Raw genomic sequence first — 26,104 nt, 5'->3', positions numbered from 1 at the left:
GAGAGACGGCATGTGTTCTTTTTTCCGACAGATGGCAGCTCTCCGGCGACTGGAGGGAGAAGACAGAAGAGTGAGAGAAGGAGGAGGAGGAGGAGGAGGAGGAGGAGGGCAGCCTGTGGTTTTCTCCCTCTTCTCTTCTTGTCTTTATGACTTTTGTTTTTTTATTTACCCCTTACCACTGCTTGGGGACTGAAACGTGGCAAACCTTGTTTTTATTTGTCTCAAGACGGTGGTTTGATACTGTATCTGCCAGCTCTTTAGAGCCACGCTGGCCCAGAGTTCCACTGTTGTTAAATGTGCAGCAATAAAAAAAATCATCCCTCTGTTTCTCATTACAGCTTTGTGAAATGGCTTCTTTAATTCCTAATGTTTTGGAAGGCTGTGGCGGCTTTCTCTGCCTTTTTTTTTTGATCCCGCAGTGGTGAAATCAGCCCTGTGCTGTTTCCAATTGGTGGTTTATAAAGCGCTCTGCTGGCGTGGTGCACTCACATGACAATAAAAGTGAAGTATTTACTTTTGTTTTTCCTAGAGATGTGTGTGCCAGGCCTCTCTTGCCATTGAATCATTTCATAAGACACAGTGTGCCTGCTGCAGTCGTTCCACATCAGCTCTATGTGTGGGGACAGTTTCAGACTGAGGACATCTGTTTGGCAGTGATAAACGTCATGGCAGCGTCACGCGGTGGTCATCCGCATGTACGAGCGCTTTCTCAGGACGTAATCTGACTGCGATTAACAGATGAATTCAGAAAATTCACAAACCTGCAGCCAGTTCATCGCAGACGTGAACTTTGAGCCAATTCACAGCAACAAAGTTTTGTGTTGTACAAGAAGCGACTTCAGAAAGAGAAAATCTCTTACAAGTGAAGAGGTCTGCATTAGCGTGTGCCATGAGAACAAAAGGTGATTGAAGAGGAGTATGAATGTCTAAAAAGGGCACAAAATTGGAGATTTCATCTGTGAGATTCAGTGTTTACTTTTCCTTTAAAAAAAATAATAAATTAACGTGTTTATGTTGTTTGTTGATTTTTGAGGGCCGACTTTCATTCCTGATCTTAAACTCAATAAAAAAAATTCCCTGCAAAAGCTTAGAAGTGGAATTTGAATTTTCAGTTCATTGCAGACGTTGGACATAAATGCTGAAGTAGAGAACTGAGTGTAGTGAAATGATCCAAAAAATCTGCAGCAAAATTATGAAAATCTGTTAGTTATTTATTATTTGGGCTTGGATGTTCAGTGTGTGTGAACTAACCTCTGCTCCAGTCCTACCAACTGGCTATGTTGGAGCTTTCAACCAGCCAATTCTCATCTTTAGAACTTCTGAAAGCTCAGGAAAAGCTTACAAATGAGCCTTGATTTGAGATTAATTTGTCACAAACGTTATACAAGAGCCCGGAAATCCCCCAAATGTGGGACAGAGAATGAAATTATGGTGAGTTTTTGGATGAAGTGATGAAAGATTTTACTTCAAAGTGATCTGCCAGAAAGTAGGAAATTCAAGGTTTTTCAGGGATGAAGGATTAAAAAAAATCATCCAGATTGGAGCGTTTGGGGTTTCCATGCAGACAGATGAGTTACAACACGCTACAAAAGTTGTTTTTACTTCTGGCGTTAATTTAAATCAAATCAGCTTGCACTGTAAGCACTGGAGGCAGCAAGCACACACTGAAGGTTCACTTGGATGTAAACTGAAAGGTTTTGGCTGAGCCTCCCGTCTCCTTTGCCGTCTGCAGTTCACCATGTTGCCTTTGCTCTCCCTCCTACAGGTAACACATGTCAAAATGGCCTCATGCCTGCCCTGGTGCGTCCCACCCTGCCCGCCGTCCAGACCTCACTGGGCATGAAGCAGTTTTTCCCGTTTCCACTGGATACGGCGTCAGCCATCCGCCTCTTCCCAGGATTCAACACGGTGAGTCTCTGGTGTGTCAGGTGATCGGCTCGCAGGCTTTCAGAGGACCCACGCCAACCTCATTTTCATCATTCTGAATAGCATATACGAATCATTTTGTGCTTTAAGTTGCTGAGGATTACAAATCTCTTTTTCTAATCTCATTCACATTTGGACCCATTTTTTTTATTTAACATTCGCTGCGTCAGAACAACACACAATAAGCAGCTTGTATTCCTGAGGCAGCGAGGTCCACCTCAACTGCTTTATTTTATTTTTATTTTTATAAAATGCTCTCCCATTGAAACATCTCAGTGAAACGATGCTTTTGTATCTGTCATGCAAGAAAGAACAAGTTTAACGATACTGGCACTCCAGTTAAGAGGAGTACATCCTTCTATGGGAGAAATTCAAGTTTTATTACGCAAACATTTATTCAGTGGCTACAAGACAGGAGCTGTGCAGACTGATTTCTGAGCGTTTCGGTGCATTGCGATTATCGAAACCATATAATTTCTCTTTCAGTAATGCAAAAGTGCAGAGGGCCACTCACGGGAAATGTGTGATTATTGCGATAGAGCACTTTCTCTGCACACACTCTGCATTTTTAACTCCATCTTACTGATTTAATGACAGCTCTGTCTTTAGGCCAAAACTCATAAAGAGAGAGCAGGTCATTTCTCTTAGAGGAATTTGGCTGCCGAGTACAACTCATCTGCTTGTTAACATTCACATCTGTTTTTATTTGCAACTCAAACACAGAAACATAATTTATCATAGAAAAGATTGAAAACCGGCTGGCATCCCAGCCGACTCGCTGTAATACACAACAGCCCAGAAAGAAAAACAAAAAGGCCTTTTCAGCGCATCTTTTGCCTGAAGTTCCCGAGCTCCGTGTTGCACTAATGGCAGTTTGGACTCTTAAAGTGTGTGTCACCTCTTCCTGAGTGCAGCACAGTGAGCACCATCTGGAGGAAGCATAAGCAGAAATAAGCAGAAATGTTGCAGATTTTACTGGTCTGTCATTACTGAAATTATTTTATTTATCATTTTCAAGAGGTTTTCAGGAGAGAAAGATCAAATTTGGTCCAAATGATTGGGAACATAGTGGCTGTGTAAGCTAAAGATTCAGTGAGCTGAGCATGTAAAAAATGTGAAATACAATTTCCCAAAATGGGAGGTTAAATGAGCTTTTCTTTTTCCAGTGGCATTCCTTTTATTCCTCAGTACCAAGTTACAGAAGTTCATTTGACAGGAGTCACAGACCCATAAAATGAAATGTTAATGAGTTATGTGTCATCCCCACCACCAACCTGCACAGAAAACAGGAACAGAAAACAATCCTGTAGCCTACGCAGCTTCATATTACCTTCTTGTTTTCAACTTTTTAACTGCTTTTGAAAGTGATAAAATACAGCATTTGATGGTGACTGCAGCCATCCAAGCAGTACACCAACATACTGGAGCCGCGAGTGATAACAATGCAGAATGTTAAGATTAGTCATGATTACATTTGCTAATGATTATGTTGGCCAGCTGTGTGTGTAGCCTGTTGTAGCACATTCGTATTTTATATCAACATATCTGAGGGGACACTGCATGTAGGGGAAGGGTGTCCCGCCCAAGATTTATTTTAATTCGTCCCAGTTTTGTGTTTCTTCTTAGGTCTGTTTTCTTTCTGCGTGTGTCTTTTGCGGCTGCCTGTCACAGCCTTCCATCACTGTAGTTGTTTGTCAGTGCTGCACAAGCTCACAGCGACTCTCCAAAATGACCCCAACAGCAGTGGGAGCTATTACACAACAACCGCACGCACACCGATGACTGAACCAAAGAGGAGTATCATTTGGCGCCGTATCGCCGCTCTAACGGCCGGGACATGCGGCCTGACGGCTGCGTTGCTCACCTGCTGCAGCTCGCACACGCAAACGCTGCTGCTGTCAGCTTCCAACACAGAGTTTGCCAGCGATAATGACCAATGATGATGATGATGATGGTGCTGTTGTTGTTACTGTCACTCAAACAGAGAGAGAGCACTTCCCTTCACCTCATGTTTTACATTTTCACTTCATTTCTGTGACACTGTCTGCAGATTTAGACGTGCAAAGTGTCCTGAACTGCTGGTGTGATGTCAGTATGACTGTTATTGTTGGAACCACACAACCACGTGTGTTACGTTGCAAAAATAAACGACAATCCAAATCTGTAGATGCAGGGCCTCTGCAGATGTGCGTGTGCTGCGACGTTGATGTGGGTTATGGGTGTAAGAAGGCTGTTTGCTACTGCAGGAACCAAAAATGTACTGAAGCTCAATACAAAAAATAGAAGCAAATGAAGCAAGTTAAACCGCAACGGAAAAGAAAAGAAAAGAGGGGAAGGGGGTGACGAGCCGTGATATTTACCATAAAAGATTTCTTTTTTGACCATGATGTGGAAGAAGTTTCATCCCGTTTCAAAATCTGAAATGATTCCTTCAGAGCTCATTGTTTCTCAAAGACAAACTCTTTAATCGACTGTTTCTCCAGTATCGATAAGTGGAGTAAACAGCTTTCTGAAATGCAACGGTAGCATGTGGCTACAGAGACCTTATTGGATTTGCGATTAGTGAGGCGATACAGTTTAAATGGAGCTCTCACTAATGTGCACTTACTGTACCACTACACACATGTACACGCGTGTGGATCAACTGATTTTTCTTTTTGAAAGTACAAAGTAATTATGAGGAAATACGTGACCTCGAAATCAGCGAGGTTGTCAAAAACGCACGATGACTCCTGCAAAAAGCAGAACTCTGACAGATAAAAAGCCTAAAAGGTTTTTTTTCCCCTCTCCCTGTCTTCCTTTGAATTACAAAGATAGCTCAATCTTAAATCTGCTGCAAAGTGAAGTTGAAATGTGGAGCACAGCTGGATAAGAGTGAGAAAAAACTTGGACATGAAGGGAGAAAAAAGTGGGGACATCACAGAGACGAGTCCAGATAACCCATGGGAAGACGGATTGTTTCTGCCAGGAGAGTTTCATGAGAAAGTTCAGCAATACTGCATCTCTTTTCTCGCCCTGTTTAATCTGTATTTAACAGACTTGTCTGCAGATAATGACTAATACACTGGGAGGCCTCCAAGTGGTGGAAAGCTGATACTAGATTAACACAAAGTAATCACCTCTCGCTCTCTGTCGCACAGGCACACAAACACACACCGTTCTCGCTTTTCTCTCTCAGCCTCTTTCTGTTTCCCTTTTTTGTCGCTTATTCTTTCAGACTTCCCTCCGAGCTCCTGATTTCCCAGTCACCAGCAGAATGTGGTGTAAAATCAGAAGTTGATAGCTTCATAGCGCAGTTCAAACTCAAGTTACTGTGCTACATTCTCTTGTGCTGCCTACACAAGCCCCCTTTTCAGCGCTTTCAACCCCAGTGTAAGTTTGGTTTCAGGGGTGAAACAAAGGAGCCTGTTTGCCAGCTCGATCGGGTGTCTTTGTGTCACCCGGCCGACGTCTTGCTGGGTGGGAAAGGAGGTTTTATAAGTCATATAAACATTGCCAGAACAGCTGAAATGTCAAGTGAGTGCCACAAACTAAATGTTGGGATTGGATTCAAATTGTTGCTTGAGTAGGAAGTTAACAAAAACTGGCACTAAATTGTGTTTAAGAGTCTGACGTAAATGTGAAGAAAATGAAAACCTTGAATCTGCAGGGATTTTTGTTTTTTTTCTTTGTTTTTTTTTAAGACATCCATGACAAGGAACAGAAGAGCAGGAGAGAAAGAAGGAAGTAAAAAAAGGAGGCTAAAATGAAGGACAGGTTGAAGAAGGCAGAAATGGAGGAAAGAAATAAGATAAAGGGACTAAAAGGGACTGCAAAATGAAGAAATCAGTGATATTTTATGACTTTTGCTGAAATGAAATGTAAGATATGCAGTAAAAAGTGTGATATTTTCCTCTGAAATGTTACAGAGTTTCGGTATAAATCTGCACAAACGGAAATATTAAAATGTGCTGTTAAGCAAAGTTCATCAGTTATTTTCTTAACCCTAACTAAAAAGTAATTTTCCACCTCAGCATATGTCCAATTTGGCTTCAGCCAAGCAGTTTATCGGGACATGGAGATCTCTGATTATAACTGTGCACACAAACCAAACAGCTGTCCGATTGAGTGCAGCAGATTTCGTGATTTACAAATCGAGCCGGGGCGAGTTTCCATCTGAACTCCCTCTGAAAGCACACACTGCATGTCTGCTGAGATGAGGTCAGATTTGCTTACGTGCCTCCGAGGCTCAATAAACATTTACGCTCCCTTATTCAGAAAAATACCAAATGATCCTATGGACGATGATGACAGTTCCTCCATTAACGCAGTGCAGCAGCGAGGACACACTTCACCAGGGGAACAGTCACATCATTGGAGGTATTTTTCATACGCGGTGCAAAAGAAAATAGAAAATAGTGAAAGTGTGTGTGAGCGTGTCCACACCTGCATGAAATGGAACTGATGCCAAAGTCGGTTGTTGAGCTTTTGCGCAGTCTTGTTTCTGGGCTGAGTGACTGACACAATCAGGAAGTGTTTAGCCGGAGGGGAAAGAAAAGATGTTTGTTATCTGGCTGTATTTTCTCTCTCTTTCTCTCTTTCTCTCTCCCTCTTTCTGTCCTCCCTGGTGGGCCTCTTTACACAAGCAAATGCGGCTTGAGACATGAAAAGAGAGACTTCATGCCTGTAACTACATGTGCTCAGAGACACGGTGGAGGGGGGTCGGGAGGTGTTAAAAAGGTCTTTCAAGAGGCTCCAGTTCAGAATGAGCTTTCAGACAAAAAATGTGATGCTGCAGTTCAGAGGAGAAGATCGGGAACATGTTGTCTTGTAGTGCACTCGTTCGGATCACCAGGTGCGGAGCAGTTTACGAGCTCCACTCGCTTCCTCGAGCCGAACAACACGAGCGCCGTTGAGCCAGGTGGTCCTGCTTTTATCCACGTGTGATTCTAGTTTGTCATATTTCTATACAGATGCCGATCTATGTGGCAGTTACCTTGTGGCTGTTCCATTATGTTAGTGCATGCTGCACATCAGTGAACAGAACTACTCGGTGGTAATACTGGATTTGCAGGTTGTTTTCATCCCTAAGATGAAGTATCTTGATTTTTCCTGTTTTCTGCTTTAATTCTGTGATTAGTGAAAAACTGCAACCAAACAAAACAACAAATTTGTGCTCACTGTTGACTGTCTGTGCCCTTGAACTGTTTGTGTGCACAAATAATTAATGTGCATAAATTAAAACATATTGTAAAGATTTTGGTACACGTTATGTCAAAGAAAAATAAATCAAAACAAAAATGCACTGAACTGAAGCAGCTCTCATCCACGTTCTGCATTTATGAATTCACATTTATTTCTCATCACATTTCGTTCATTTATAAGAACTTTTCAGTTGTGATGTGTAAATCTAAAATGATATTTATGATTCCACTGTGGAGCATTTAATCTGTGCTTCCATAGTTTTCCCCATTAGACTCAACATGTCCTTAGTGTCTTGGCCTGTTCACAAGATAAATCCATTTGTATATCACAGCCACATCTAGATGAAATTAATGGCATCATATCTGGTGCAGTCGGGCTTTTGTCCAACATCATGTTCAGTTCATGAAGGAGGAGATTCAGTGTTTCACTCCAGGGATGAAATTTGGACTCAGAACAGATCAAAAAAGAAGGCAATGAATTGTGTTCTTTGTGTTAATCAATTCAAGACTGTTCTTGACCTTTTAAGGAGCAAATTAATCCTTCATTAATGTAAAGTAATCACCACAATCAGAGGGTTTTTTGGACAACTTCTTATTGTGGTTAACCTTTACAGACTGTGTGTGTTAGGACGTGTTGCCAGCAAACGTCAGGCACATGGATGTGTTGGCGATGGCCCATAGTTAGTTTGCAGAGAAGAGACCTGTTCACAGCGGGGGGAAAAAGAAGAAAAAGTATCAAGTGAGCTTTGGACAACTTTTGGGATTGCTCTGCAACTTTCAATTGAGTCAATCGTGGAGGAGTTATTGAAATTGCCACCTTGAAAGAAATGGAGCAAACCAGAGAAGAAAAAGAGGGAGAACTCAACAGGAACGAGTGAGTTTTAGAGTGTAATGAAAGAGAAAAGTGAAATGGGGGGGAAAGTAGTTTTTTAACAGAGTGGGAGGCGGGTGGAGGAGAAGATGAGCGTGTGTGTGCGCGTGTGTGTGTTTGGGTTGTCTTTCTTTGGCCCTGAAAATAAGATCTTTCTTGCCTGGAGCCTACATTTGTCTTTGAGAAACAATACAAACTCCATTTCCCCCCACAGAGTAATCAGGAATGTGATTTATCGATTCTGTGTGCAGATCTGCACGCTGGGAAATTGCTTTGTAGTCCTGCAGCGGCGGTGACACACAGGCCTCAGTCTGCACTCCCGACAGCATCGCAGTCCATTTCCATGTGTACCCACCCTTGCTAAGTCAATGTTAGCATCAATGGCTGTAATGGAAATGTGCTCTTTGACAAAACGCAAAACGCAGGGAAGCCAGAGGAGTGTGTGTGTGTATGTGTGTGTCTGTGTGATGTGACAGTCGGAGCAGGTCCAAGCTGGCCTGACCTCTGAATCACTGAATGGCGTCTCTGATTTGTTTCTGATTCATGCAGGCCAGCTGTGGTGCTCACTGATGGCTGATTCCTCTGTTTGTTCGTAGCTTCATAGGTGAGGTTAACCCTCCTGTTGTCCTCGGGATCAAAAATTACATGTTGACGAGTTTAATGGCGGAAAAAAATGTTTTCAGCATGAAATTTGAATTTTTTTTTTTGAGCTGAGGATACAATTAGAAATAGTGAGTCGTTGCTTTTTTATTATTTATATGAAGAACTGTACACCATCAGAGTACTAAGATTGTCTTTGGCTCTTTGTGACCTAAACCATTTGCAGATGCATTTAACAATAAACAAAATGATTTGTAGCAAATATAAAAAAGAACAGACACACTCACACCTTGTGCATGTCAGGTTCAGAGTCTGGAGAGGCACCAGGTTTTGGTGTTCAGAGTGTCACAGTTGAGTTGTGGGTCACACACAGGACTTCCGCCCTGCAGACTGGAGTTTGCCTCCAGTGTGAGACCAAACACATGCTGCAGATTTTGTCCTAAAGAATAACCAAAGTGCTGTTTCCTGTTGAGCACACGTTCTAAATGTTTTGTGGCAGGAAGGCTTTGCACGTCGGGCTGAAGACGCTAAAGGGGCGCTAAAGGAATGTGTTGGTATGTGCAGCCTGAACGTGTTTTATCCTGAGCTGGAAGGACGAAGCTTTCTGAACTTGTTCCAGCTCAAATGTTAACCTCTGACAGACTTCCTCTCAAGAGCAGCGGCTCATCAGCATTACACCAAACAGACATAAATAAACAGTTTCCCAATTTAAGTTGCTTTAATCAATTTATATATATTAGCAACGGATCAAATGACTGTAAATATCCTGTTTCCTATCATGTTAGACATAACAGCTTAATAAGGAGATATATCTCAGTATTTTGTTACAGTCTACCCTTATTTAAATTATATACTATATTAAATTATTTAAATATTGTTTGGGCACATTTAGGATATCATTTAAAGTACGTCTTCTAGAAGGGATGTAAGGTGGCAATAAATGCTTCCAGAACCGCCAGCAGCTCCTCCTTTTTTTTGTTGTTTCGTTTTTTGTTTGTTTTTTTACTGTTGACTTTCAAATGACAAACGATTGCTCAAAGCACGCTTTGAACGGCGATATAATGAAAAGAAGGGTGAGTCGGGGCTGCTCTGCAGACTCTCGTTTGATTTACACATGTCCCATAAACAGCTAATGGACTCTATAAATTGTATTCTCGGGGGAAGCATGCGAGCCCACAAAATGGCAAGGAATGATCAAAGCCATAGAGCGAGCAGGACCACCACAGTGCCAGCCGCCTTCCTTCCAGCGAGTCACACCTGCTGGAGTGGAGTGCATATCTGTCTAATGTGTGTGCTGCAGCGGCCCTTATCATTTAGCTTGTGCTCCGGGGCTTTTTAACCCCCCTGAACTGAGTGAAGCTTTACGTTGGCCGAGCTCTTCTTGATGTGTTCTCCCACGATAATATTTCACTCTCTCTGGATATCTGCCAGCTCTCCACTCTCTCTCCTGTGGAATGCAGAGATAATACTGCGGAGCTCAAGATGATTTTTTCTGGAGGTGCTTAGTGCCAGCTTCCCAGACGAAGCCCAACTCTAGTCCAGTGTCTCCCCCTTGTCTGAGTAACCTGCTGGTGCAGTACATTGTACTCTCAATGTGTTTAATTTCTGTTAAATGTCAACCACAGCGTGACAATTGATGAACGCAGAGGTCTGAATGGAAGGACAGCGAGATATACTTTCTGCCTTCCTGCTTTCCACTGCGCACTCTCTGCACGTCAAAGGCGTGGATGTATGAGAGAAATTGAAGACAGGAGCAATCTGTTTTTGCTTATTGGATGGCGTTGCCGTGCGCTTGGGGTTCTTTGAGGCGATAAGAAAAATATGTCAGCATTAGCTGCCCATCTGGTCTCCTTAAAACTTTTGTAAACAACAGTATAAAAGCACTGGACCTGGGCGACATGCACAAAGTTTGAGCTTCACCGAAACTATCAACTCATTATCTGACTGGGTTATTTGAAGCTGATCTGCTGTCAAACATGCACCTGAAAAGTCTGTTAAAAATGCTGTCTTTTCAGTTGTTGCATGCATGACCACATTATCTTAGCTGAGGTGGGGATGCACGCAGTTTGAGCCCATTGTTACATATCAGTGTGATCATCCCCTGCAGTGAGGATGGTAATTAAAACATAAGTTAGATTAAAATAGATTAGATCTAGTCCACAACAAGTCACGCTTTTCTGTCTGATAACAGCAAAGTGAATTTGAAGCAGGTTTTTCAAATGTTAAATACTGGGTAGCTTTTTCTCTTCAGGGCTTGGAAGTCATATGGGTAAACAACCTGTGAGTAAAGGTTATGTCATCAATGTTTTCCTTAAAAGCATCACAAGCCAAAAAGGCTGGAGACTATTATATTATAGCCATAGGTGACTATGTTGTAGTACAGCTGGGGTGAATTTGGAAGTTCATGCAATGATATTTTTCAGCCAGATTCACTTTCATTCAGAAGTGTATAAGAATGGCTCGATAGTATTACCTTCTTTCTCATCTGCTTGTCTGCTTAGCCAGAAAAGTTATTTGTCCTTTCTTCCTGAGGTTTTAACTCAACCAGAGATTGTCTCTTCCCGCCAGAAATGTTTATATCAGTAAAACTCTGCACATTGCAAACATATGAAAAAATAAATCAAAAAATGGTCAGCCGAGTGCTAGTACCCATAAAGACAGCTGTTTGTGAGTTTCGCGGAGCCGAACGTGCTCCGACTCTGACATCCGTCCCTCGGTCATCTCGTCTGCTGTGCGTGCGTGCATTAGTGCTGGACTCGTGCTGTGCTGTGTGATTCGTCGTCAAAGCAGAAGCAGCTGGAACACGAGCAGTTTGCACCTGCAACACCATTGTTCCCATAATGAAAAGCACACCAGCCCCAGAGGGAGAATTCAACAGTGTCGTTTAGCATGGAGACAAGGTCGACCTGTGGATTTACGAGAGTGACAGACTCGCAGGTCTACATCATCATTTTGATGAGGCAGCCCGGGTCTGGCACAGCTGCGTGCCAGTGATATGACGTCTTCAGACACACCCTGTTTGTCTGCAGCGATGCTCCCTCTCTGTGAAGCTTCCTCACATGTATTTTCTCATGTGCCGTGTTTTTCTCTCTCTCTGAGCTTACATAAATGTGTCCCCTGTGAGCTTAGAGAATTCAAACAAGGGCTAACCATAAATTGCTTATGCCGCAAGGAACCCATTAGAAGGAGGCCATGGAGTTGAAAAAACTGGGATGAAAATCAGTGTTTGAATTGTTGACTTTGTCTGGGAAAATCTATGGGGAGCAAATGCAATAATTGTCATTGTGTTACAGTTTGATGAGAGCACACAACCACAAGGGAAGGCCCCCACATGGAGCTCATGACTGCAAAACCTCAGTATTTAACAGAATAAGGCCTCGCTGTTGTAGATAATGTGCATAAATGTGTATAATTGAACAAATGAGAAGCAGGGAGTGTTGATAAAGAGTGTGCTTGCTCAGCAAACTTTTCCTGCATAAGTGAATCTAAAGAATACCAACGTAAGTGAAAGTAGGATTAGAAACTTGATGCCCCGCAGGGCCTGTGAGGATAAAACTCAGGAATACAGTGCAAACGTTGCATGGTTAAAATTCAGTGTTTGCAGGTGTCTCATGCATTTTTCTATCCGAGGGCATTGATTTTGGAAATCCAATAGATGGCCACAGTCCTCGGGCTCCTCTCTCATTACCACGGTATCAGTCTTGCTTGATATTCATGGTTGAATATCATGAGAAGATAAATCGTTTAATCTTAGTTTTTATTGAACTGTGTGATGACTGAGTCACTCCCCTCCATCCTGTGGGTGTAGCCAAAGCAGTTTGATAGAATGATGAATTAGAAATTAGCCCGTGAGGGAATTTAGCAAAAACACGATCGAACTCCATTCGCTTGAGTGTCACGACATGGATGGTAGTGATTTATATGCAAAAAGACTTTCAAGTCCTCATGCTGCACTATTGCACAACTTATTACTGTATAGCTGAAAACATGATTTTTTTTTCAAGCACATGTATAAAACAGAATTCCATGTCCACAAGGAATACATTGTGTCTCCATAAAAGTGTGTGTTCCTCTGGACTTTGATGGCCTTTTCCTTGGATTTCCAATTAAAGTTTGGGTTTTCTTTTTCTGTACAGCTACAGTCTCAATGATGCATCCTGATCATGAGCATCTTTTCAGTTAGAACGACTCCTACCACCAGCTGCCTGCAGTGCTGTTGCTACCAACTCTGCACATTTGCAGATGACTCAGGTGTGTTCGTTTTTAATAGGCTACCAACAAACACTGGTCCCATGGAGTGGAAAAACATATTCAAAAGTCCAATCTTCAGTGAAGCTCTGTAGCAATGACTTCAGTCCGCTGCTGTAGAAAATCTGACATATGTTGTGGCTATTGACTGGTTTCCATGAATGGCACTGCCTGACTCAAACATTGAAAAACAATGCAGAAACAAGAAACAAGCATGAAAAGTGTTCAGATTCACGCTTGTGGAGCCGTCAATGTCTGAACCACATTTCATGGCAATCCATTACATATCTATTGACGAGGGGGGTCGGGGTTAGGGGTTCTTTATCAAAGTGGAAGACCAACCGAAACTGCCATCCAAAGTCTGTGGGGCCTGACTTTTTTTTTAATAGTATGTCAGGGTTATAGTTAAACATACACTGATACAACGCAGACCTGAAACACAGATGGAAGTGGCACAACCCTAAATTAAGGGAGATTAGATTGAAATTATAAAACTTTCTTACTTTGACTATCAGATAATCTCAGTATTTTTTTTAAAAAAACATAAACAAAAAAAAATCAATCCTTTTGATTGAAAGACAATTTTTAAACTTATGAAGTGACATTTTTTCTCAAAATGTAAGAAGTCACACTTAATTTGCATTTTTTAATTTGCAGACACCAGTTCTTGTGCTTTTCCATGCTTCTATTTGACCCTGGACCTTTAAGAATGGCAGCTTGGACTCACTGAACAGACAAGATTGATAAATTATTTTATAGGAGTTGTCCAGAGAGAGCAGCTCACTAGACTTTAAATGGTCTACGTGGAAGCACTGCAGCCAGCTGGAGCACCGTGATGGTGCTGAGTGCAGGATGATGCGTTCAGGTTATGGGAGGACCTGGTGCACAGGAGGGTTATGGTGTTACATTTTTATCTTTCATCTCAGCTGGAAGGGGGACAGACTGCAAGGCTGCCAAATGCCTTGAGGGAGCTCTCCCAGTTCAATATTTCATCCTGATGGGGTCCAGTGGTGTGAAAGGGGTCAGCGGTGAAGAGCGATGGGAAAATCCGGGGGGAGTATTCATACCTGGTGAAAAACACTGTCTGCGAGAGAGAAGTGAAAAGAGAGCAGAGGGAGGCAGGAGGGGAGCTAGTGAAAAAAAAAAGGTCAGGGTTACAGAAAAATGGAGAAAGAAATCGAAAGGAGGAGACAAACAAGAAGTGGTGTCTGCAGCGGTGGTGGAATGTATTCATGAGTCACAAAGATGAAGTAAGAGAAACAGTGAAAGAAGCGACAGAGGGCAAAGTTCATCCTTCCTCGCGTTTCTTTGCACTTCTGTATCTCTGTGTCTTCATTTTGCAAAGTCCTTAATCTCCGTCATCAAGTACCTGGCTTTGTGTTCTTATGAATAAGCGTCATGAAAAATCTATCTGATATGGTTCACAGCTCCCAAATATGATAAATCTGTGTGAATTAAATGGACAGAAAAGCTACATTTTATCAGGCAGTAATCTGCATTTACCTGCTTGAGCTTAAGAGAGCTTTTACAGCCTGGGCCACCTCCATAAAAAAGAAAAGTTCAAGAGATCGAATACATTCGTAAAGCAGATTTTATTAATTTTATTCAAAGCACAGACACTGTGAATATTTCTTTCATGTGTTAAACATGAAATCTCTTCCTTTTTCCTTCCCTGTCAGTCAGTCTTCTTTGCATATATACTGTGTGTCATGGCTTCACAGCTTGACTCATTGCTGTATTTTCTGCTTGATCAATTCACTGCCTTAGCATTTCAGTGTTTCCCCCTCACTCAGCTTCCTCCTCTGTCATAAGGTCCAGTGTTTTTGTACGGACACCTGGAAGCCTGTTCTCGCTCATTACAAGCCAATGAAAACCCCCATTTTGGATTTGACTTGCTAATTTCTGAAGTCTTTCCATAGCGACATCGGCTGATGATGAACTAACGGACTGGGTCAGGCAATGGAGGTAATTGGGAGACACATAGGGGGGAGGATTACATTTGACAGGTCATTCATCCCACTTTAGTTAATAGTAAGCGAGGCTGGCGGCCGTGAACAGAGCATTTAGACCTCACCAGTGGAGTCACTGACCAGTCATTCCCTCTCTGTATGTGCTCTGATAGATATGAATGTATATTTTAAATACCCAGTTGCCAGAGCAGCCAGTATAAACACCACATGCCTCAGTCATACACGTATTTTAAATACAGCTTACGTTGTATATAATAGACTATAACAGAGACATCTATTGAGCAGGTTTGTGCCACGCTAACTCACCGTAGTATGACATAACACCCTTACAATGTCATAAAGGCTCCAAAAAAGGTGAGATTTTCACTGCAATCACTCGATCACGAGCTTATTTTCACTGAACCACATTCTGAGCTGTAAACTGTAAACTGGGCCGTAGTGCAGCAGGAAACGCAACATGTTTTGTTGAAACATGAAAACCGAAAGTGATGATCTTTATGTTCTCAGCTGACATAACAAGTTGTTGCTGTCTCAAACTGCTGTTGCTAGGGTCAAATTCTCAGGACAGCTATGGAGGAGAGTGGCTGTAACTAATCTGGCTGCTCAAACGGGTAGCAAAACCCGAAGCTGACCCGCGTTTCTCCGCAAATAAGTTGTGCTAGAGCATTTCACGTCTCATTGCTCTTCAAAGTGAGAATGTAGTCACGACAGAAGTGACAGAATCGTCCACTTAGTGAAACACCCAAAGCTCCTCTGTGTTTAACCTGCTCACAGTATCTGCTATGGGAAGAGCTTCCTCAGTCAGGAACGTTTTTCTGTGAGCACGAGGCCGTGACGAGTCTGATCGCTTCCTTCCCCTTATACCTGCTTGCATTTTGACTTTTGAGGATTTTTGAGACTTTTGAGAGGTGGGGATGGAATAAGGGAAGGCTGATGTCTCTCTGAACCAGGGTTTGATTAAACAAAACCAGTTTAGTCTTAAACATAAGAGCCAATATATCCATAAAAACATCAATATGGACTTTTTGCGTGTGATTCTTGTCTGTGTTTGAAAATCAGAATTACCTCCTCCAGTTTTGTTCACAGAGAGCAGATTTACACCTGCAATCTGTAATTTGTTTGACCACATTAATTATACATACGTTCATGCATAATGAAAAAGTATGAGTTATATTGTAGATCGAAAACCACCATTTGTGAGTAAAAACATTAGCTTAATGCACATCTGTTTTACTGCCTTCAGTTGGTCTACCACAGCACAGGCTGTGTCCTCTGTTGCTTTGGGTGGGAAAACCTTTTTTTGGGGGGGGGTCTGGTTCTTTCTTTTGGTTACAAATTTGAATCACACTGAGAAACCAAACCTCATGATGCCAGTTAATGGGCACACATCCTCCTGTGTTTGTCCACAGGAACGTTTGTGTTTGGCAAAAAGAAACAATCTAAAAATGTAGCTTTAAAAGCCAAAAATGACTGCACCTCACCAGGTAATCATCAAGTTATTGGTATTGATCGGTCAACCCCCTGCAGTCATTTTATGGTCTTTTATGCTGCAGGGCAGTAAAAAAAAGGAATTTACTGCGTCTTCAGAGTGATTATAATCCCATCAAAAATCGCTCAGACAGCCAAGTTAAACCAAAATGTCACGTAATTGATTATTTGAGGCTTTGTTGTGTATTTTAATGCCAGCTTGTTTGTTTGACACTAACTCTTTCTCACATACAAACCCGTATCAGAGGAGGATGGCATGTGAAGCCTTGTGCAGACACAACAGATAGCGCCCACTGTGTGTTTTTGTCCCTTTTATCAGCCGCCCGACGTAAAAGTCAACCAGTCTCGACCGCCATCTCAGCTCATCACTGTCTCGTCCTGTCACATTATCCGGCAGCGCCGAGTGGGTGAGCGTTGGCGGCGGCTGCAGCGCTGAACTTTGAGACGGACAGGCCTTCTGTGGGCTGTCAGATAGTATCCGGCAAATGACCTGCTTATTCTCCCTCGCTGTCGACAAGCTGCCGACGTCTGCCCTGACAAAGACACATCAGTGCGAATCACAGACGGACGGATGAATGAAAGGAGACGCCCACAGACAGAGAGGAGGGTAAAATAGGTTTACTTATATTGTCACAGTGCCGTAAACGTGATTCGTTGTCTCATAATAAGGCTTAAAATGAAATCTTTCCCTTTATTGCAAACTTTAAAATCTGTTTTTCGAGACTTCGTGGTCAGAAATTTCCCAAATGAAAAGTAAACTTAGGCATCCACAAAAGGAAATAGAAAACATATTAGTTTGTTAGAAAAAGGAAATTGCAGACGTGAGTGTGTGAGATTGAGTGAGAGAAAGACAAAGTGGAGTTAGTAATTTTAGGAAACTGGACCAGCAGTTGGAGGAGCGCGTTAAGAAGGAATGATCAGCTAGAAATAGAAAACAGAAGGTATTTTGTATATTAAAATAATGCAGAAGATACACAACACATTACAGGCTGTGTTTCTGACTCTGTTTGTACGATCCTGAACTCTGGCATGTTTACCTGAAATTGCTTTTTTTCCGATTATGTCAGGATGTTTATGTGAGTACCAGACCTGTTCAGAGACAGCGAAAACATTTCCTTTTCTTTAATCGTAGATTGGTCGTGTTCGCCATCTGCTCTCCGATCGTCTGTGTTGGCTTAATGCTTACCTCAGCCTCGGGCTGTTTCAAAGCAGACAGCTCATCAGGATGACTGACAAGTGTTGGTGCTGGAACTCGAACGACTTGGGAAAAACTGCATATTAGGGCGTTAGGAAGTGATTTGAAAGATGACACTGAATTTGCTGCACTGTATATACGCCGCCGCTGCAGGCGTGCAAAACGGGCATATGTGATGTGCCCTGGCGTGTGTGGGTGTTTTGCACTGTGTCTTTGCACGTGGATTATATGTGTGTCGCAGTACATTTGCTCCGGCAACATTCCCGTCCCTGGCAGGCGTGGTTCATGTGGAGTGTGTGGCTCAGTGGGTGGCTGATGGGAGCAGAGCTCGGGGAATAACATGTCCCTGGCACTGCAGCTGCTCTCTGCAGATGAGGCCTGAACACATCATGTTTCAGCACAGGGAGGACTGAAATGCTACATGACAGGGGGATTTCTTAAAAAGACCCATGGAAAGATGCACAGGAGGCGGTGGAATTTCGGCTCTGAATTATGCCGCCAGTAACACCAGAGTGGAATAATTTCACACAGAGAACTTTCTATCCCTTTTTCAGCACGTTATACCCGGTGATTAATGATACTGCCACGAATACGTCCTAAAGTCTCTCCTGACCATTTTGCAGGATTGTGCCATTTCTTGTGGCCTCATCACTACAGATTCATTTCACAGCGTCTGCACCAGAGTGAGGGAGAAATAACATGTTTCTAGCCCAGTGCATGTTTCTAGTAAGAGGTCATCCATTCTCTTGTGGCCCAGATGTTTTTAACTGCCGTTAGCTTTCCAGAGCTCAAGCCGCGGTTTCCCAGCAGGCTGCAGTGCATCTGGTTCTCTGCTGTAGTGTTTCCCCGTGCCAGCGAGCTTTGCCAGCTCCATGTGTCATCCTCTACTCTCTTCCCAAAAACTTGGGTGAGATTTACAGTACAAAGGTAGACTGTTACATAACACTTTTCTTCCTCTGCGCTGCAGCGGCGAAGTGTATCAGGGCAAAGCCAGAGGAGAGTCCCTGCTGAAAATCTGATCTCTCCGGCGGCCTGCACGGTTCACTGTGTATCATCGCATGCATTTCATGTAAAGAAGTGGGAATTATTTGCTTCTACCTCTTTGACACTGCCTACGCATTTAGCAGAGTGTGTGTCATTATGCTAATGCAGTGCATAGCACAGCAATCAGCAAGAGAACAGATGTAGTTGATATGAAAGCGTTATGAACCCTGGTATCTAATAGCAGCCGGTTACCTCTGATAGACTAGCTGTTCCTTCCTGACATTAGCTATTTTAAAACGACCCACTGTATATTTTAAAATTCTCTTTTTTTCCCTAAACACTTTCAGCAAATGTATTCTCCATTAAAAGCTGTTAATGTATCTCAGTTTTCCCCCCAGCTGTTGAGGTGTGTTGGGTCAGTCTATCTTTGAATACTGCTACAGCAGTGAAAGCTTTTATTAGCCTGGTCTGCACTTCTCTCTCCATGAATTTAGGGGCAGTGCAATTCAGAATAACTGAACATTTTCATCTAAGTGTAAAAAGTTTGAACATGACTTTGCCAGTTTTCTCTGCCTGAAGCACATCTGTGTGTCAGTTTCTGTCATTCAGTTGACTCCGAATGCATTTATGTTGTCTCTAAGTTTGCTTTTCTGTTATATCTGGATGCACCTCAACAGCAAAACTGAGCCAACCAAACTCTCGACTTGAAGTTGACTCAACGGAAAGTTCTTCTTTGTCCACTTTTGGACTGAAACATGCTGTAAACCTAGCATCTCTGACATAATTACACCTCCTAAAACTGAAATGAGGAACAAATTAGCAACGAAGATAAGATAAAATAGGCCATAATTAGTCCTATCTTACTTGCACACCCATCAGACACTCTGCAATATTATCATTCATTTGGATTTGTGTTTCGGACCTGATGAATGAAAGTCCAATAGTCACTTTCCTTTTTATCACCTGAGGGAAATATCTGGCTCTTTAGCTGCTGAATGCTTTGTCTCCTTTTGTTCTTTGTTTCTGTGTGCATATTGAATTGATGTGAGCTTTTCTGGGTAACCGACCTTGCTGCTAATTCTGCCACCCCCATCAGTGTTTGGGACAGCATTGGCTCAGTCCATGGGGACTTGGACTAGCGCTGGTTCACCTCCTGGGCACTGCCGAGGTGCCCTCAAGCAAAGCACTGCACTTGTAACTGCCCCTGGCACCTGACATCTCTCAATACATTTGTTTATATGTGTGTGTGTGTGTGTTGTACCTGTATTTTTCTAAAAAATGTAATTTCCCTATAAGGGAATTCAACGCACAGGATGTAGTTTCTACCTCCGGGGGGTCATGGGAGCTGCTGTCTTCACTGTTAAAGAACAACCATTGCTGATGAAAACCTATCTGACATGACTCGAGCACAACTGTTCACAGATGCATTTTAAGTTTTATTCCTGTCACTTTTGCTGCCTCTCTCTCTTTGACTCCCTCCCAGAAATCTTAGCAGCAGGTGAGCAAATGAAAGACAGCGTTAACCCAAACAAAATTACAGGTTTAGCAGAGTTTGGATATTCTAATGCTCAAACAAAACATTTAACAAAAGTCCTGTTGTTTGTAGAAATGTTACATAAAGTACGTCTCCTTTTTGTTGCTTCGCCTCCATTTAGCATCTGGATGCTTGCAAATTTAACAACATTTTTAAGTGCTGCCTGCTGCTTGAAACTGAAGTTAAGAGAGCCGCGAGCATCAGTCTGGATCAAAACAATAAAGTTAAACACGAGATTGAAACAATGAGCTGAAAGACACTAAAACACTCTGCCGAGCTGAGCTGCAGTCAGGTGAAACTTCTCGACACAAGGTGCCATTTGTCCTGTTTTCTCCCACAGCAACCTGTGAAATCTGCTGATGACCACTAAATCAGCTCAAAGCGTGAGCATTTGGCGTCTGTCCTGCCTTTGTTAGTTTGATCTATTTCTCGGTACTGCAAACCACAAGAAGTAAACTCCCTGCAGACCAGAGCTTTCTCGGGAGGGGGAGGGGTTACACGTATGTCGTGTCAGCGCACTCTGTGGAGACAACTCTTATCAGAAATATTCCTTTGAATTTGCTGCAGCGCTCAAACACAATGCAATTCCTCAAAACCTTTCATGCTGACTGCCACAGCGGATCACAAGTGAAAAACTGAAAACACCCACTGAGGACTACTTTGTGATTCTGGGTATTGTCTGTGAACATAAGCACTGTGAGTGATTCATGTGAGACTCCCTCACTTCGCTGACAGCTCAATTGCCATCATTGTTTAGCTGCGAGAGGAGCGTTTCATTGTGGCGTGATTTTGGTTATAAAACCAAGTGTATTTATTTTGACAGAAATTATTGATTGGACCCAATCTATGAAAAGTAAACCGTTATGGTTGCAATTCATTACTGGAGACATGTGGATCATGGAGGAGTAAATAGAAACCTGCAGATTTTCAATTCAGTAATCATGGAAAGAAGATCCCTATGTAGGTGGAAGGCTCTAGTGTTTCCCTTTTCAAAACAGTTTTATTCTCCTTTATGGCTTTAAATCTCATATCAGAAGTCAGAGCTCATGTATTGGGAGCTCATAACTCCAGAAAGTCTTTTCAGTTTCCCTGGACTAAATAGCAATATGTCCCTGCTGTCTCTCTTTCTGAGCCTGAACCGGCTGTTTTCTCTTTGTCTGGGCCTGAACCTGTCATTGTGTCTGAAGGCACACTTCATCAGAGCTGCACCCCCTACATCTTTCTATGCCTTGTCTGACAATTTCTGTAACTTTGCCGAGCCTGACTATCTGACATCTACTGCAGCAGTCTACCAGCTGTGCAGCAGGTCCACCATAAGCCAGGGTTTCAACTTTTTCTCTCTCTGCTTTTTTCTATCACATCTTGAGTGCTGAATGCAGCTCTATGGATGCCTTCCTTCAAATCCTGCTCCTTTATCCCCACATTTAAACAATTATCACACCTCGTCCCTCTCAGTTGCAACGTGCTTTTCACCTCTATGAAATCTGTCTCTTTGAACCTAAGTCGGCATCTTTTCGAATCCTGAATTTGTCCCTCCACCTGAGCTCAAATCGGTTTCCAACCTGATTTAGTTGTTCTCTGACCGACTGCACTTCTCTTCTTTTGTCTGATCCTGAACCTGAACCTGAGTTAGAACCACTTTTCATTCAGTACCTTTTTCTTCCTCTCAGCCTGAGTATGTGCCATAGTCGATCCAAGTCTGTATCTGTCCCTCTTCCAGGGTCTCCACTGGTCTTCAGACCCATGTCATGTTTCATTACCAGACCAGGTTTCTGTGTCTGTATCTGGTGGTTTTTCTGAGCTTCATGTCCAGTTTGTCCATCAGGCCTAAGTCTGTTTCTCCCTGCTCTCTGCCTCACTCACTCGTTTTTTATCCTGCTCTGGACGCAGTCCTCCGCCATCCAGTCCCTCTGCGCCAAGTCATCTTTTGTCCAGGATCTGGTAGTCGTGTTGGGTCTTGTCATAACTGCGCTGCCTTTGTCATCCCTCTCTTCAGTCTCTTTCTTCTCCTTCTCCAAATGGAGAATTTGTTGACCTCCTCTAGAGATCATGAGATCCCGTCGTCTGTCAAAGTGTAAATACTCAGACCAGTTTCACTCATTCCTAGCCAGACTGTCCATGTTGCTAAGCTGCTTTCAGTCACTGCTGTCTCCTGCCTCTAATTACTTGTGTCAGTCCTTTGGCCAGATTTTACAACCTGACCCCCTCAAATTCTGGGGCCTGCCCATAACACCTGGTCTGGATTTGTTGTAGGGCTGCTACGCTGCATTGCAGTAGCATTGCATGATGAGATGGTTAAATAATCAGGATTATCATGGTGGGTTATCATTTGAGTCACCAACACTGATGTATAACATGAATCAATAGAGAAAAGAAAAAGACCTTTTTGTATATTAAAGTGTCACAGATTATTACTCCACTTTCCACTGTTATTCCAGTGGTGCATATCTCAGCAAATACCACCGCGCACAAATACTTCTGGAATCCCAAATAATGAAAACGACCTTAGATCAGCCAAACAGCGTCCAAAGAAAGCCACAGCATAACATCATTGTGCCTGCCTCCTGCAGCACAATTGTCAAGGTGGATTAATCCTCCCACACAATGCCGGCACCTTTCCTCCCTCTGCAGCCCAGAGGTGCCTATTGAGACACTTTCTCAGTGAGGCAGATGTGTTTGTTCATTCCCGAAAGCCGTGTCAGCACACAGAGGGAGGCACATACCGAACAGACAAGCAGCGTGCAGCAGTGCAGCGCCGTGACCACAGTCAGTCAGATCCAAAGATCAAAAATGTGCTTGTTGTGTGTGCAGAGGCTTCTTTGTTTGTATGTGTATGCTCTTTGTGAATCATCTCCAGGAAAACGTCCTAATAATTATAGCATAATGGGCCTCGTTTCAATTTTTATGCGATCTTTGCTTGTGTGAGATCCAAGTGTTGTTGTAGCAGTTGTCGTAATAAACTTTTAACTTCCCGATTGAACATTGTTTGTTTCTCATTTGTGGGCAAGTTTCATTCACAAAAATGTCAGATTAAAAACGACATTTTTAAGCCGTAGGTCTTCGTGTTGTGCTGTTGGAAAACAAATCCAGCTGTTGTCACATTAGAGAGACAAATTATAAATAGTGCCAGCAATTTGTCGTCAGAGCAGTGTGGAGCTGACACAAAATGTTAAAAAAAGGAAATGTTTAGATATGAAATGAAAGCTAAAGAAAGCTGAAAAGTGAAGTGGTCCATGACTAAAATGAGAGGTAGTCACTGAGATGTGGCAGTCACAGAGATTAGTCAGGAGAAAATACCAGGCAGTACAGCAGGTGAAGTCAAAATGTCGAGTGCATCAGAGGATGATCACTGCTCCAGCAGCCACTGAGCTGTGTGAATGGACCTGAATGAAATGAATTGACACCTGAAAAGAAAACTGAACACTGAAGTGAAAACTGTTCAGAAAACTCTTCTCTTCTGATATAAACATGTTTTTTCCTTCCTCTCACTGGTCTTTTCCCCTCTTATTTATTTCTCATTTTGGTTTTCCTGTCATATTTTTCTGTGTCTTTTCTCTCGTGTCACTTTTCGACTGACGTGGTAATCATCAAATCAAGTGAGTGTTTCACGGAGACAGGCAGCCTGTCCACGTACACTGCCAAACTTTTGACTGTAAATTCACTGGTTACTAGTTGCATTACTTTCACAATAATTAACCTAACTATTTCAAAATTAAAAATAGTAATTAAAATTACTGCAATGTAGCTGTATAGTATAGCTGTATAGCTGTACAGTATCTTGCTGTACATAAAATTACAATAATTACCTGTATATATACAGTACGTCCATCTTCTATACTGCTTTATCCATCATGGAGCCTTTCTCCGCTGACAGAGTGTAGCTCAGAGTATACAGCAGATACTATGACTTGAGGGTACTGTAGCTACACAGATAATACTTGTTATGAGGTTAAATTCATCGATCGTTTTAGTCTTTTCTGGGGAGTTATTAATGACGATAAAAAGAGACACTAATGCCAGCGGTGTTCTCAAAGTGCTCACTTGAGGGAATTTGCCAGTGGCCATTACAATAACGTTCCTACATTCAAACACTGAGGGCATGTGAGCAAATGGGAAATTAATTCTTGATGTCCGTGTTGGAGCCAGAAAGCACTAGTTGAAGCGAAAGATGAATGGCTGGCTTTTTAAAAAGCTCCAGGCAACCTGTTTTCTCTTTACAGCCCAGTGAGCGATGGAGGAGTGAAGCTGATTTACAGGTCAGCTTCAGCACTGTTTTAATTAGCCTTTCTCTGTGTGTCTCTCTCTTTCCCTCCGTCCTCCAGATGGACCCGGTGCAGAAAGCCGTCCTCCATCACACCCTCGGCCTCCCTCCCACCGCAAAGAGGAAGCACGTCTCCTGCAGCGTTTGCCAGCTGAGGTTCAACTCACAGGTGAGCAAGTTTTCTTTTGAAGATGAGCGCAAGTTCAAAAGTCAGGAGTGTTTCTGCCAGAGATACACACAGAAAATACACAGGAAATAACCTCCAAAGAATCAGACTGTTAGGGCTGGACATATTCTGTTAAAAAGTAAATGTTAAAAAAAAAAAACAATAAGGAAGTAAGAAAGAATGTCTGCCTGTCTGTCTGTCTGTCCGGGCTAAGATAGCTCAAAAACGGCTGGATGTATTCACATCAAATTTTTAAAAGAAATCTATGGCCCTCAGAGGATGAACCCTCCTGACTTTAATGGTTTTGGTAAAATTTTCCACAGATCCAAGGTTGATATCACTTGATATCTATCACTTTCCGTCATCCGAGGGAGACTAGTAAACGATACCTGTTTCACTCTGGACAAAAAAACAAACAAAAAAAACCATTAACACCACAATCAACCACAGTCTGCATTCATTCTCAGGTCCAAAGACTCCGATGTTCATGGGTATTTAAGGGCTCCAGCTCCCAGGTGGACATGCTATTTTTCTCCCCTTTTCAGGTGTGATGTTATGACGCCCGTTGTAATTAAGGATGTTGGCATGCAGATTGTTTTCCATCCATCTCTGTTCAGTAGGCGTTGAGTGTGAAAGAGAGACTGGAGGTAAAGATATAAAAAAAAATAACCACCATAATCTTATTGACAAGTTCTCTCTTTCTTCTCTCAAGTTTTAACATCTTCTGGATTCAGTCTGACGAAGTTCGTGATCTGCTACTTTCTACTGTTCCCTGTGTTCAGATGCATTTGTGCCATCAAATTTGACACACCAGGAAAAACAATCTGAAAGGCTAACTTGTCTACTGGCAATGGGAAAAGAGTCAGTTACGTATGTTTTAGTGGGTCAACTCCTGTTTAAAAAACTGCATATACACCCCAATTTTGGTGTAAAAATAAGATGTTTTACCTGAACTTGGCTTTGTTTCACAAACTTCACACACCTTCCTTACTAGACTTTAGAGTCTGGGTTTCTTACATCTTTTCATTCAGGATCTCATCCAGCCTCTGCCCTTTATTTCTTCCTTTTCAGTTCAAATTGCACTGTATATAAACAGGGAACTGGTTGGCGTCCATGTTTGTTTTGCTAGGAGAGCACTTGACAATTGGTGTCCTTGTGGGATTTGCGGAGTTGTCTACTGTCAGAGCGTTTGTTGTTTTGTGTATTTATTCACTCGTAACATTTGTGCTCCTTCATGACTGTAAAAGAGTAAAATAAATAAATAAATAAAAACAATCTGTGCAACTTGGTGGAAAGAATCTTTATAGAGTATGTGGTTTGTGTCGTCTTTGTAGGTTTCAGCAAGACTTCAGGTTCGCCTCAAGCTTAGTGTGAATAATGCAACAATACAATAAGACAACACTGTTGTCATACACCAACTGCAGAGTATGCAAATGAGCACAGTGCAACAATACAACAATAATAAGGCAATATAGATACAACACAATATGGATGAGGACAACGTCCAGTCAAGTGCTCCACAGTCTTGTGTAGGTGTTGGTTGTGCATGTGAATCAGGAAAACACGACTGATAGAAATCACACATTGTCAGGTGCTCTTCTTTGCTGTGATGGTGAGATTTGTGTTTTCTCAGATGGACCAACAGATGTGATGAATGCTAATGAATTTGTGTCACAGA

The 26,104-nt window shown here is 42.4% G+C and overlaps 1 protein-coding gene across 2 annotated transcripts in view; it reads left to right on the top strand.

Annotated features, from left to right (window-relative positions):
* znf385d (zinc finger protein 385D) overlaps positions 1-26,104 on the top strand; it is a 63,437-nt gene that overhangs the window by 6,049 nt on the left and 31,284 nt on the right. For both annotated transcript variants that reach the window (XR_006844312.1, XM_046399446.1), the window contains exons 2-3: positions 1,766-1,908; positions 24,322-24,429. Coding sequence is in view for 1 of the 2 variants with exons in the window: in XM_046399446.1 (XP_046255402.1) it covers positions 1,766-1,908; positions 24,322-24,429 (251 nt within the window). In the remaining variant the exon portion in view is untranslated. The remainder of the gene's footprint in view (positions 1-1,765; positions 1,909-24,321; positions 24,430-26,104) is intronic.

The sequence above is a fragment of the Scatophagus argus genome, chromosome 9 (genome assembly GCF_020382885.2).
Source record: "Scatophagus argus isolate fScaArg1 chromosome 9, fScaArg1.pri, whole genome shotgun sequence".
Lineage (NCBI taxonomy): Eukaryota > Metazoa > Chordata > Actinopteri > Scatophagidae > Scatophagus > Scatophagus argus.
Note: the sequence above shows the minus strand (reverse complement) of the source record. Positions and strands in the feature narration are given on the sequence as shown.